The 14,464-nt window shown below is 38.7% G+C and overlaps 1 protein-coding gene across 1 annotated transcript in view; it reads left to right on the top strand.

The window, feature by feature from the left end:
• Positions 1–508: 508 nt before the first annotated feature.
• HAO1 (hydroxyacid oxidase 1) overlaps positions 509–14,464 on the top strand; it is a 47,522-nt gene continuing 33,566 nt past the window's right edge. Inside the window, exons 1-2 of the mRNA XM_019462550.2 lie at positions 509–684; positions 8,110–8,261. Coding sequence (XP_019318095.1) covers positions 548–684; positions 8,110–8,261 — 289 coding nt within the window. The 5' untranslated portion in view covers positions 509–547. The remainder of the gene's footprint in view (positions 685–8,109; positions 8,262–14,464) is intronic.

Genomic DNA, 14,464 nt, shown 5'->3' with positions numbered 1-14,464 from the left:
ACATTAAAGAATCATCTGTTAAATGTGGGCTTACTGTTCCTTGCTAAAGCCAAATTTTTGTAATCAGCCGAAATCGTATTACATAGAGACCCTATTTTTACAGATCCTCCATTCTATAAGCTCTTTGTCACATGATATGTTCATGGTCCAAATGTGGAAGAAAACTGAGCCAGCAGCCCATTCTAGGTTCCAAGCAAAGTGCAAACATACATATTGTGTGAAAGAAGCAGCCTTAGTTAGAACTGAGCCAAGAGGGGTCATGCAAGTACTTCTCTAGATCCTTCAGTTTTGATATAACAGCTAATCCCCTTCTGCTCCTCCCCAGGCCCTCCTCATGGCTTAGATGTGGCTGTTCTTTGGCAGACAGCTGTTACATGAAATTGCAAAATCTAAGCACATATTTGCTCACTTAATGTAAGCAACAGAGAAATAAATCTGAACTTTGGAAAAAGTCTATTAATAATTAACAGATAGTGAAATTATCAAGATATAGAATGCTATGCAGGAAAAAAAATCCCAAATCTTGGGTTTGGAATAAACTGTGAAAATGTTTACCCGGTTAGTTTGTATCAGTGATTATGAACAACATGCTAAATCAGTACTTCAGAAGTCTGTATATGACTATTACAGGTCTGGGGCAAATGATCAAGAAACATTGGCTGATAATGTTGCAGCATTTTCCAGGTAAGAAAATTTATTTATTTTTAAATCATGTTTTTTGTAATTACACGAAGACATTCTACCAAAATAAGACCTCAGGTTTTAATGTTGATGATGTGAAATTATCTGTCTAGATAGATGCTTAGTAGAGAGGGAACAATTCTTGGGCCTGTGAGAAATTTTGGGCTATCAAACTGTTTAAAAATATCCCAAGCCTGGGAATCTCAAACCATTGACTGAAAAAGCCAACCCTAATTGTCCTCACATGGAATTATGTGGATAATTAATTTGACTACGTATAGAAATAGTGATGCATTCTAAAGACTCTATTTTCTTTTTCTCTGAGTTGGACAGTGAGGGTCTATGAGCATGGTGTAGGAAGTGGTTAGCACTAGGTTCAAGATAGCCATCTTACCTGGTTAAACCAGATCGGATTTTGCCTCAAATGTTCCCATCCTGCTGGCTTTCCCTTATCATTCATTTTGATTATTGTTGTCTCAACTTTCACTTTAGATTTCAATTTGTCTATATAACATTAATCTTTCAACGTTGCTGTTTCATCCATCATCCAAAGTGCTTCACCTACCTCTGTTTCCAAATTAGTTTTCCCTTGCCTTTCATATTTCAAAGCACAAGATGGTAGGTGTCACGGTTTATGTTTTCTGTTTGTAATAAAAACAATAAACAAAATAACTTTAAAGGAGTGTTTTTCTCTCAGCAGTTACAAAACGGTTTATTTGCTGGAGTAGGGGAGGAGAACCCCCCATACACTATACTCTCTCAGGCTCATCCATCTTACATTATAGCCTTTAGTAAAGCTAGTGAATATTGTGGGTGTTCATTGATGGTGATAAATTAAAGAAAAAGGGTAGAAAATATCCAGAAGAAAGAATCTGCTTTCCTGCTTGGCTTCTTCTGTCTAGAGGAAAATCTCTCAAAAATCACTTTTCTATGTGTAAATTAGGAAAAATGAGATGATTCTAACCAAGGTGGTCCCTGGCAAACAGCACCGATGTACTCTCAGGAGTCTGAGAATGAGGTGAAGGATGGGGCCTCCCCCAAACTTCTCTAAGCCTTGACTTTGTCTCAGTCCTTCCCTGGAACCCACATGAGCTCCACCAATGCTAGAAGAGACACAGAAAGGGAAAATTTGGCTAAGAGTGGAGGGGCTTAAAATTCTGTATGATCTTTTTCAATCATTTAACATTCTGGGTCTCTCCAAACTTTTCTGTTCCTGGAAGATGTCCCTTCCTGGGCCCAATAGCAGCTCCGTTCACCGGGTAATACGGCTTACCTCCTTGTAATTTCCTGAAAACAACACTTTAACCCAAAAAGGTTATTTTAACCAAGGAAATTTCAGGCCCTTGACAGGTGTATGGAGTTGGTGTCTCCTTGCATTTCTTATGTCATAATGCTCAGGTGACCATCTATTTCCTCAAACCCCCTTTAACACCCTTCCGCTCATGCTACTTAATTAATGGACTCATGCTTATTAGGAATCTCTATAGGCTAGGTTCTATACTACATGCTGAGGATAGAGCAATGAGCCAGACAAAGCTCCTGTTCATAGGTGCTTACATTCCAATGGATGCACATTGACCTTTGACTTCCATAATGCTGGTGGGTTGAATTGATGCAAAATGTACCCCGAACAACTGGCCAAATAGAGGCCTTAAAGAGAGAGCAAAGGGGTGCAGCACATACAGGCACCTCTGCAACCCTAGAAATTCTGGAAACTTTGTCAGACATAGAAGGCATTGTTGACTTCCAAGTTGTGGACTGGAAGAGTGCCTCATGCTTGTGTGGGTTTCATGGTACTCCAGTAAGTATTCCCACCCTGTGCATGTACTCAGTAACTTCAGGACAGAGCATAGATAATGAGAAAGTGTTTGCAATGCAATCCTTTCCATGAACCTTGATCTTTCCTTTTTGTTCAGCTTGAAAAGGAAAAAAACATGGATTAATCAACTTTCTCTGGAGGTTGGCTGATGCTATTTTATGATCAACCATTTGAAGAGTTTTTATATTGCAACAAACGTTAGCGGCCATTGCTTATCTAACACCTCAATTCCTCTTTTCTTGTGTAACTTTCTGGGTGACCCTTCATTCCTCACCTTGTATCATTGAGCTGATCACATGGAACTAAGAATAGATTTTCTGCCAGAGTTGTGGTGGCTTTGGGTTGACGGGATGAAGGAAATCAATCTGAACTCTCTCATTCTGATTCAAATGAAGACTGCAAAACAACCAAACCTCAGATAACCTGTTGTGACACAGTGTCAGGGCATTTTAAAGACATTTATGAAATGTGTACACTTTCCCTCCCACAAGCACAACAAAAGGTCATTCACAGTGACAGCTGTTATCTCTCTGTGCTCAGCTCTGACAATCACATTTTGGAGTTTTGGGGATATGGCTCACTTATGTGACCTAGCAGTTGCTTGTAAACGTTTCTGGGGTAAGACTTGTGACTCTAATGTTATCATGGCTAAAAACTGATAAAATAAAATAAAATACAAAAAGACACATGAAGTCAAATAGATGGAACCATACTGAAGAACAAAGTTACCTATTGTAAACATTTCGAGAACAGTAGGTGTTAGCTTGCAACATTTTGCATGATTGGAATCATCATGACCTGATTGGAGTTAACTTAAACACACACACACACATACACACACACACACACACACACACACACACACACACACAGTATATTGTTTCTCTTACACATTAACTCAGTGTATCCTTCTCAACCATGGTCTGCACTTTGTGGCTTCTGGTGAAATCATCACTAGTGGAAACTTAATTCTATAATTTGGGTGTCTAGAAGTCCTGATGAAGTTAGAAAATGAAGCTCCTTTCTTTTCTGTTGTGTCACTTACTGACACTGAAAATGGGGTGATTTTCTTTTAGATAACAGGTGATAAAGTGATGTCATTATTCCTTTATTGCAGTGCCTCACAGGTTGATAGTGATCCAATTAAATGTTTTAAAGATGTCACAATATTAAGAATTAAGGGTAAAAAATAAGATTACAGGGGCGCCAGGGTGGCTCAGTCGGATAAGCGTTGGACTCTCAATTTCGGCTTGGGTCATGATCTCAATGTTCGAGAGTTTGAGCCCCAAGTTGGGCTCTGTGCCGACTGTGAAGAGCCTGCTAGGGATCCTCTCTCTTTGCCCCTCCCCTGCTCTCCCTCTCTCTCTGTCTCTCTATAAAAAACTTAAAAAATGTTTTAAAAATAAGATTACAAAAATTGTGCTGTTTTGTATACGTATTTACATACATTTTATTTGCTTTAAATAGTTTAGAGTAAACGATTAATGTGAAGAAATTGGACTGCAGTATAATCATCTTACAGGACTTATGAAACATTAATTCACTGTGTTCAGTTGATGGGATTCAGTAACAGCACTTGGCTTTACAGCTGGGTGGTAAGTGTCTTCCTTCAAATACAGTATCCCATCTTGGGGAGTGTGTATATCACCAGATTTTTTTGTAAATTAAATGTGAGGCTTTTGTTGGATGTGAAGTGTGGGTCAAAAGTTCTGTGAAAAGATCCCCACCTTTACCCCCTACTTCCTTTACTCGGTCATCTTATTTTCCATCCTTCGAAAGAGGTTTATTATTTGATTGGTTCAATTGTTTCGTCCATCTTCATATCCTTTTTCCAAAGTAGAGGTCTCACAAGAGCACAGTCCAAGGTTATATTCAGCTACTATTTGATGTAAGACTGTGAAAAAAAAAAAATCACTTCTATTGGGGGTGGAGTCAGGTGGGACTCGGAAAGCTATTGGAACTACTTGACAAGGTTAGTTGTAATTGTTCTTTGGAAAATATCAAAAAATGGAAAACTTTTTAGAGAACATACACTTCCCACTCCATTGATCTTATATAATTTTGCCTGAAACTTGCATTTTGTGCATTGGTTGGTGAGTCTCCGTAATGTCACCATCAGAACAGAAAATAATGTGTGTGGGAAAGCCAAGAACACAGTTATTAAAGGGACTGCGCCACCACGTGGACAAGCATAAATAAAGCTACTGTCTGGAGATAGAAGGGTTGAGCCTTGCCTTCTACATAGGAATTAACATTTAACAATGTCCTTTCACACACACACACACACACACACACACACACACACACACACACGATGCCCAGCAGCTCTGTGTGTGCTCTTCATAAAAGCTTTCATTGTTTCCTCAGCTCTAAGTAAATATTAATGCCTTCCAAGGCCAACAGCTGCTATTAAAATCGTTTTCTCTCATTCTCATAATACACTTAGAGATGATTGGTAATAAAAACTCTCTTCAAGGCTTCTGCCTTTCCCCCTTCAAAATGGAGATCAAAGAAGCATGCTGTGAGGGTCAGTCCAAAAGAAAAGACTTCCAGCAGCAAAGCATGTGGTGTGACAGAAAATAATGACAATTATGATGTTCAAAGGAATTGCAGAGAAATCACACAGTAAAACTTCTTTATTATGCTTTTCAAGGGCTGGATGTTTTTACTTTATTATGTGGGGAAGGGTTAGATTACAGACCCAAAGCAACATGAAGGCAGAATTTCTTCTTCCACTACAGGAAGTAGGCTCCAGTTAAGACCTTGGAGGTTCAATTTATTTTGGTTACTACATTTCTAAATCACACTTCAGTATATTAACTAAAAATCTTGTTCTCTCTGGAAGCAAAGTAAAATCTAGGTAATAAAAGGTGAGGACTGGTTAGGTATGTATGTATGTGTTACACACATTTTTGTTTCTTAGTGCTCATTAGAAAGACAGCTGTATTTTCTTCAGTTCTAATGAGTTACTAATGAGAAAAATAATCCTGAACAAATAGGACATATAAATTTCGCTGAGAGGAAAGAGAACTTGTTCTCCTGTAAATTTTACAAGTAAAGTTTGTGGTTCTTGGTTTATTGATAGTTTTCATTACAACACAAAAGAATTGCAGGAAAAGTCATTTAAGATCGTGTTCAGGAGTCAAAAATTCTTCAAGCCGAAAGTCCAGTTTCTGCCAAATACCCTTTTAGAAGAAAATGCACAATTAAACTAAAAAGAATTATCTTCCCTCATCACCATACTTCAGTGGATACTGACTTCCATTTAAGAATTTTGAGGAAACCACATTATAATTTTATTTTTTAAGTTTTTTTAATGTTTATTTAATTTGGAGAGAGAGAGAGAAAGAGAGACAGTGTGAGTGGGGGAGGGGCAGATAGAGAAGGAGACACAGAATCCAAAGCAGGCTCCAGGCTCTGAGCTGTCAGCACAGAGCCTGACCTGGGTCTCAAACTCACCAACCATGAGATCATGACCTGAGCCGGCATCAGATGCTTAACAGACTGAGGCACCCAGGCACTGCACCACATTAAAATTTTAAAAGTAATTACCTGAAGTTACTGTCTGTAATTTGAAAAGAAAAACAAAAAACAAAAAGGACAAACTGTACATAATATATCTTTTTTTTAATTTTTAATTTTTTTTGAGAGAGAGCAAGTGCACAAGTTGGGGAGAGAGGCAGCAGGGAAGGGAGAGAGAGAGGGGGAGAGAGAGAGAGAGAGAGTGTGTGTGTGTGTGTGTGTGTGTGAATCCTAAGCAGGTTCCACTCTCAGTGAGGAGCCTGACTCAGGGCTCAATCCCACAACCTTGGGATCATGACCTGAGCCAAAATCAAAAGTCAGATCCTCAACCAACTGAGCCACTCGGGTACCTCTCTTCTTAAATTATAATCTAATCCATGTTTTTGTATACCATCTTCAAAATGACCTGGAGGAAGTGAAATGAAAGCTATGTTCACACAAAAACATTTACATAAATGTTTACAGCAGCTTTATTTAAAATTGCTTCAAACTGATATTTGCAAATGACATATCGGACAAAGGGCTAGTATCCAAAATCTATAAAGAGCTCACCAAACTCCACACCCAAAAAAACAAATAATCCAGTGAAGAAATGGGCAGAAAACATGAATAGACACTTCTCTAAAGAAGACATCCGGATGGCCAACAGGCACATGAAAAGATGTTCAACGTTGCTCCTTATCAGGGAAATACAAATCAAAACCACCTCAGATATCACCTCACGCCAGTCAGAGTGGCCAAAATGAACAAATCAGGAGACTATAGATGCTGGAGAGGATGTGGAGAACCAGGAACCCTCTTGCACTGTTGGTGGGAATGCAAATTGGTGCAGCCGCTCTGGAAAGCAGTGTGGAGGTTCCTCAGAAAATTAAAAATAGACCTACCCTATGACCCAGCAATAGCACTGCTAGGAATTTACCCAAGGGATACAGGAGTACTGATGCATAGGGGCACTTGTACCCCAATGTTTATAGCAGCACTCTCAACAATAGCCAAATTATGGAAAGAGCCTAAATGTCCATCAACTGATGAATGGATAAAGAAATTGTGGTTTATATACACAATGGAATACTACGTGGCAATGAGAAAGAATGAAATATGGCCTTTTGTAGCAACATGGATGGAACTGGAGAGTGTGATGCTAAGTGAAATAAGCCATACAGAGAAAGACAGATACCATATGGTTTGACTCTTATGTGGATCCTGAGAAACTTAACAGAAACCCATGGGGGAGCGGAAGGAAAAAAAAAAAAGAGGTTAGAGTGGGAGAGAGCTAAAGCATGAGACTGTTAAAAACTGAGAACAAACTGAGGGTTGATGGGGGGTGGGAGGGAGGGGAGGGTGGTGATGGGTATTGAGGAGGGCACCTTTTGGGATGAGCACTGGGTGTTGTATGGAAACCAATTTGGCAATAAATTTCATATATTGAAAAAAAAATAAAAGAAAAAAAAATAAAATTGCTTCAAACTGGAAATGTTCCCAATATTTCTTAGCTGGGGAATGGGCAAACAGACTGTGGTACTTCTGTACAGAAGAATACTGTTCATCAACCAAAAGGAACAAATTATAGATGCACATGGCAACATGGATGAATCTCAAATGCACTGTGCTAAGTGAAAGAAGGCAGACTCAAGAGGCTACATACTTTATGATTCCATTTATATGTTCTTGCGAAGTAAAACTATATGGACAGAAAAAATATCGGTGGTTGTGAGGGGGTTGGTGGGAGACAGAGTTTCACTGTTAAGGGAAATGGGGAAATTTTTAAAGATGGTGAACTGTTCTTGATTGTCTTGGCACTTATACGACTGCATGAATTTGACAAACCTTCCCAAACTGGACACTCACGTGGGTGAATCCTACATATGTTAACTACACCTCACTAAGAAGGATAGCTTGTGAAATTCATTATTATCTTATTGCTAACATGCTATCTTAACAAGCATTGAAATTGCCCCTTTTCCTTCAATTTTGTTATTTGCCGGGTGGGAAAAATACAAGAATATTTTCTCTTTTTAAACTAAAATGTAATGTCAAAGCTTTGGTTATGATTTTAAAATTCTGAAACTCTTTTTTAAAAATTCTAGATGGAAGCTGTATCCGCGGATGCTCCGGAATGTTGCTGAAATAGACCTGTCGACTTCTGTTTTGGGACAGAGGGTCAGCATGCCAATATGCGTTGGGGCTACTGCCATGCAGTGCATGGCTCACGTGGACGGGGAGCTTGCAACTGTGCGAGGTAGGAAGAAAGTCCTCATTCAAAAGGACAGAAGAGCACTAACATTTAGTGACTCTTTTCTGTGTATGCATCAAGCAAGCACTTCCCTAGATATGTTTATACTCACAAAAACTAAGCTCATTGACTCTGCCATTAATATACCTGTTTTTGCACCTTCTGCTCCTCTATTTTCTAGCTGTATGACTCTGGGCAAGATACTTGTGCCTCAGTTTTATCAGCTGCAAAATAGGGATAAAAATAGTACCCACCTCCTCAAGTTACTGTCAGGATTAAATGAATTTGCACAAACAAAGCACTTAAAATAGTGCCTTGCACAGAGTGGTGGTTCAATAGCTTTTAGTTATATTATGTGTATTAATACCCGTATTTCAGAAAATGGAGGTCTGAGAAATTGACTTGGCTCACCCATGGTCATACAGCAACATAGTGGCAGAGATGGGATTCAACCTCATGGCTACCTTATTTCAAAGCCCTTCCTGCTTCCCCAAACCATGTGAATCTCACAGGGAAACAGCAAATGCAGTGACCTGGTTGGTTGCATTTTCTGCCATGGCTTTGGACCATGATTCTGTTTTACGAATGGGTTAGATTCCCAATAGAGCATTTCTAACTGCCTTAGGAGAGAGATGAGAAATTCAAATATGATGTAAAGAAATTTCTTCTTAGGGCTAATTTATTAACTTTCAGTCCCCTAGCAACCATGAACATTTGAAAAGGTAGGTACAGTGATAAATCTACCCACCCCCCCCCCCCCAACTTCAAAACCTCCTATAAAACTCCTATCTGACTTCTTTTGATACTAAGCAGGTCAGGAAATTCAGGCCCAAGGAGCGGGAACTAAATACTATTTTAAAGCATTTCAGTTCTAAGTATTACCGATCTTATGGATTTACTTCCCTTCTTGAAATGTCTACCATAGAATTCTGCTAGGGACATCAGCATGACAGAGATTTTGCTGGACAGACTTAGGTTAGAGTCTAGAACTTTTTTTTTTTTTAATTCTAGGACCACACACAGAGAAGTGGCCTTAGGACCCAGCCATTTGTCTATGAGAAACCTGAAATATGGGCAGGGAGAAGGAGAAGGGAGGAGGAGAAGAAAACCAGTATCTGTCTATTTACAGTTGGAATAAGAAAGGCCTTTCCTTTCTTATGGCTTTCAAAGGCCATAGACAACAACCATTAAAACAAAAGCCAACAAATCAACACAAGAACCCAGAAACTTCTATGCTGTCAAAGTTCTACAAAAATTGATAAAACAAGTGGCAAACAAAACAAATTGAAATTATGAGGCTGCAAAGCGTTAATGACATTTCTGTGTGAAAAGCCCCTATACTTGAATAATGAAATAACATCTAACCCCAAATAGATGAAGAGATATAAGTGGAAAAGGACAAATAGGAGATTCATAAATGGACACATAAAAATGGCCAATAAACATATGAAAAGTATTCAATTTCCCCAATTATCAAATGCATATAAATTATAACTATATGTTTTATTTTCTGAATATCAAGTTACCATTTTCAGGTTATACAGTGTGATGCGGTTGTTTTCAAATATTGATAAGAAGAGTGTAAGGTAGAATCATATTTCTAGAAAATTGTTTGACAATTGTTTATCAAAATTTTAAAGTATGAATTCCATGTGATGCTGTAAGTCCTCTTCTAGGCATTGCAAGGAAATAATTATGACTTTGAAGAATAACATCTCTGCATGGATTCTCCTGCCTTTGTTATTTTTAATAGGAGAAAAGTTAGAAAAAAGAAAAACCCAAATGTCCCCATATTTGGAGATTGGTTGTAAAACAAAATAGGGTGCATTAAAAATGAAATCAATTTTTTTAGTGATATGAGAGAAAGAGTGTGGTGGTATGGAAAAATGTTGTGGCATGTTTTTTAAAAAGCAGTTACAAACAATAGTCAGAAAGATAAATATATGATTTCACTCATATGTGGAATTTTAGAAACAAAACAGATGAACAAATATTAAAGAATCCATCCTCAGAGCAGCCCAAAGAATAGTACTATATTAAGCCCATTTTACACCTGGGAAACTGAGGCATGCAGGAGATGAATAACTTGCCCAGAATCACACAACTCATAAATGGTAGAAACAGGATTCAGACCTAGACAGCTTGGCTGAAGAGTCGTGGCTCCTTACCTCCCTGTACTGCTTTTAATTTCCAGAAAATCCCATAAAATGTCATGAGAAGAAGCCCATTTATCTGTCAGTTACAATTCCCTAAAGATAACTGATTTATCATGTTATGCACATGCAAAGCAGCCCCCCCCCCTCCCAGGGGAGTGAGATACATGATAAACATTGGGACAGGGTGGAACAGTAAGAACGAAGAGGATGTTGTGACACTGAGGACACAGAGGAACTGGCAATGACATGTTACACACAATGCCCTTGAGAATCTAAGACCCTGGATCAGGTTGCTGTGAGGGCAGTGATATCACAGTTTAGATCTAGATTTGTAGTAGAAATCTCCTGTAAGGATTTTGACATTCCTAAGGTTTTTTTCTATGGTCCAATTACCATCTATCGATTGATGATTTATTTAATATTTAAATTAACCCTGGGGGTGCCTAGGTAGCTCAGTCTGTTAAGTGTCCACCTATGGCTCAGGTCATGATCTCACGGTTGGTAAGTTTGAGCCCAGTGTAGGGTTCTGCGCTGACAGCTCAGAGCCTGGAGCCTGTTTCAGATTCTGTGTCTTCCTCTCTCTCTCTCTGCTCCTCCCCTGCTTGTGCTCTCTCTTTCTCAGAAATATGCAAATAAACTTTAAAAAAGTGTAAAAAATTAAAAATAAAAATGTATCCTTAAATTAACCCTGAAAGACGATGGTGATCCCCCCATAACCAAGAGTACTCCTTGGTTGGTATGTTTGGGTTGTGAGATGGATAGGTTACTTGGAAGGAAAGAAAGTATATGTACCTGGAGCAGATGCTGTTGGTGTTCAGGTTACATCCCCTTGTTACTTATCATTTCTATAAGAACTTGCAACTTTTTTCCTGTATTTTCTCTGGCAACAGGAGCTGATAGATGGGTGGGTTGGGGGTTACCTTCCCATTAACACACCCTTCCTTGACTGCCTTCCCTTCCTTCTTTCACTTTCCTATTCTTCAACTCACCTTGTGATTATTCCCAAATAAAAGACTTGCACTCATATCTTTGCCTCATTGTTGGCTCCTGGAAGAATGCAAATCAAGGTGAGGACCATTCAAATCCCCAGGGAATGATCAGGCTTGAATAATTAGAATGGACATCCAGAAAGTTCTCAAAGCTGCCACAGTACCACAATCTTGCCTTCTCAATTGGCTCTCTAGACTTCACAGCACCTTGCTTAAAGGGTCTTTTGGGCTTTCTTTTCACCACTGTGGAGCACATCCCCAGTATAACTGGGCCTGAGAATGGAGCTCTATTTTCTTATACAGCTTTGTGGTTGTAGAGTGACCAATGGAGCTACTCTTTCTTTGTTTTCAAAATGGCAGTGAATATAAAGTTACCAAATAAAATGCAGGGAACCAGTTGCATTTGAATTTCAGATAAACAGCAAGTCATTTGTAACTGGGTCATCCTATATGTTTATTTGCTGTATCTGACAACCTTAGTTGAATAAGAGCTCTTACTTCTAGGGGTCCTTTGAAAATTACCTGAGAATAATGCTAGGAAAAGCTTCCCAAAATGGGGTGCACTTTTTATTTGCCCCTCAGAGTCCCAAAAATGTCTTCCAAATATTAAAAAACTTACTTTCAGAAAAGTATACTCCCGGGGTGCCTGGGTGGCTCAGTCAGTTAAGTGTCCAACTCCTCATTTGGGCTCAGGCCATGATCTCAGGATTTTTGAGTTTGAGCCCCACGTTGGACTCTGTGCTGACAGCGTGGAGCCTGGTTGGGATTCTGTCTCCCTCTCTCTCTGTGCCTCCCAAGCTTGCTCTCTCTCTCTCAAAATAAATAAAAATTAAAAAAAAAAAACTTAAATAAAAGTATACTCCATTTACACTTTAGTGGGAATGAAAGTTGCTCTTTTTACTTTGCTAAAGATATTTTTAATTTAAGCTTTATGCAGGGACCTCAAAAATGACTTTAAGGGTCAGATTGGTAACATAAATACCCAGAGAGGGATGAAGTTAGGAAAACAACAATGCAGGCTCGATGGTGGAGACTTCAGCAAACCTGAGATTGCAGGTTCCATAGAGGGGGGCAGCCACATTTTAGTGCTAGCTAACTACTGTCCCAAGGGATTGAGGATGTTGGGCTGCCAAATCTCCAAAAACTTTAAGAGAAGCCAAAACCCTTGATTTTTATGTGTAATCTCCTGGTTTTTAAATGTTGGCAAATAAATCAAAAATTCTCTAAAACACTGTTTGGGGCAGTAATGTGTGGGCCAAAGCAAATACTTTTGCGGGCTACAACTGTCCCCTGGGCTGTCAGTCTGGGACATCTGATTTATGTGGAATTCACCACTAACTAGTTTCACTTCTGTAGCAGGCCATTTTCACTCTCTAGGAGGATTACGTTTCGTCACTGATAAAGTCAGCTGCTCAAGCAAGATCAGTGGTTTGCTTATCATGTCGCAAAGAGGTTGGGATTATTCCCAAGAGTCTTGGGGAAGTGAGGTGTGTCACCAACCACAGAGCTACTTGTGTTGCATGTTGGGGTTCAAAAAGACAGTTAAAAAAAAGAGTTCTGCTGTGAAGGCAAGAATGCAGACAAAATCTCTACAATGAGAAAACTCAAAAACCCAAACCAGAAAATTCCTAACAGGAAGATGATTTTACCATTTTTTTTCAGATTAGAAATGAATGGTTCTGTCCTTTAAGATTTCATGAACTAGAGAAACCATTCAAGGTAGAGAACTGTCCTTCTGAAATCCCACCCTTATCCTCTACCTTCTTCCTCCTGTGCCAGCTCTGGAGAGTGTGGACGGTGGAGTGAGCATTTATATGTGATTGCTTTTCATTTCTCATAGCTGCATTCTTGGGATAGAGGAAAGCAAGTAGACCTATATATTTCCGGCTCTTGCTGAAAACACAAATAGATGTTTAATAAATGCCACAGAAATTAACTGTTGTGAAAAATGATGATAGCCAACATTTATTTGGCAATTCATGTATGTCAGGCAATTTGCATTTATTAACTTATCTATGTCTTACCCATCCTAAAACATGAGTGTAAAACTCTAAAGATCTTCTTTTTTAAATGTTTATTTATTTATTTTGAGAGAAAGAAAAAGAGTGTGAGCAGGGGAGGGGCAGAGAGACAGGGCAGAACCCAAGTAGGCTCCACACCGTCAGCACAGAGACCGATTTGGGACTCAAACTCACCGACCACAAGATCATGACCAGAGCTGAAATCAAGAGTCAGACGCTTAACTGACTGAGCCATCCAGGAGTCCCAAAACTCTAAGGATCTTTTTCCAATTCCTGTGGTTGTGGACACTGAGGCTTGCAGAGGTTAAATACCTTGTTCAGGGATATTAATCACTTTCTCAATGCTGTGTATAAGATCCTGATCAGTGACTGATATTTCCAAGTATCATTAACTACAGCAAGAAGCCTAAGGCAAACTCTATGTTATAGTCTCAGAATATTAACTGCAATTATGTTTTGCAAATATGTTAATTATGCAAATATTAACTGCATTCTATGTTTTTATAGTTTTATCCCTTTGATTTTGAGAGGATGGACTAAGCCACCGAATATGAAACTTATTAGGAAATATGAGCCTTGAGCAAAACTCAGGAGCATAAATAAAGGGGCTTGAATTTTAAGCAAAAATTAAAACTCCTAAAAATCTTTTAAGATGGAAGGAAACTAACCAAGAAACACTGAGTGGAGAGCAGTTTGTCATGCATTGTGTTATGAATAAGGGATTTATTGCAGTAGATGATTTAGTTAACATTTTAATAATTGACAATTGTTATAATATTTAAGGAGCCATATAAACACCTCTACTCATAAACAGCGCATCCATCTGAAACCCTATTAGATTGGTTTTTGATTTACGTTTTATTCCTCTTATGAGCTTCAGGGATGATTACAGAATCATTTCTACAAATACTTAAAGTAGTGAAGGAAATATCAATGATAAATATAAATGCTAGTGTAATATAAAACAGGTAGTCTCATTAGGTGAAATTTCCATCTTGCAAGAGAAGTAAAACATCTCTGACTTCTCACAGAGCAAATTAACA

Source organism: Panthera pardus, unplaced genomic scaffold (assembly GCF_024362965.1).
Source record: "Panthera pardus isolate Hobbes unplaced genomic scaffold, ASM2436296v1 HiC_scaffold_25, whole genome shotgun sequence".
In the NCBI taxonomy this organism is placed as follows: Eukaryota; Metazoa; Chordata; class Mammalia; order Carnivora; family Felidae; genus Panthera; species Panthera pardus.
Note: the sequence above shows the minus strand (reverse complement) of the source record. Positions and strands in the feature narration are given on the sequence as shown.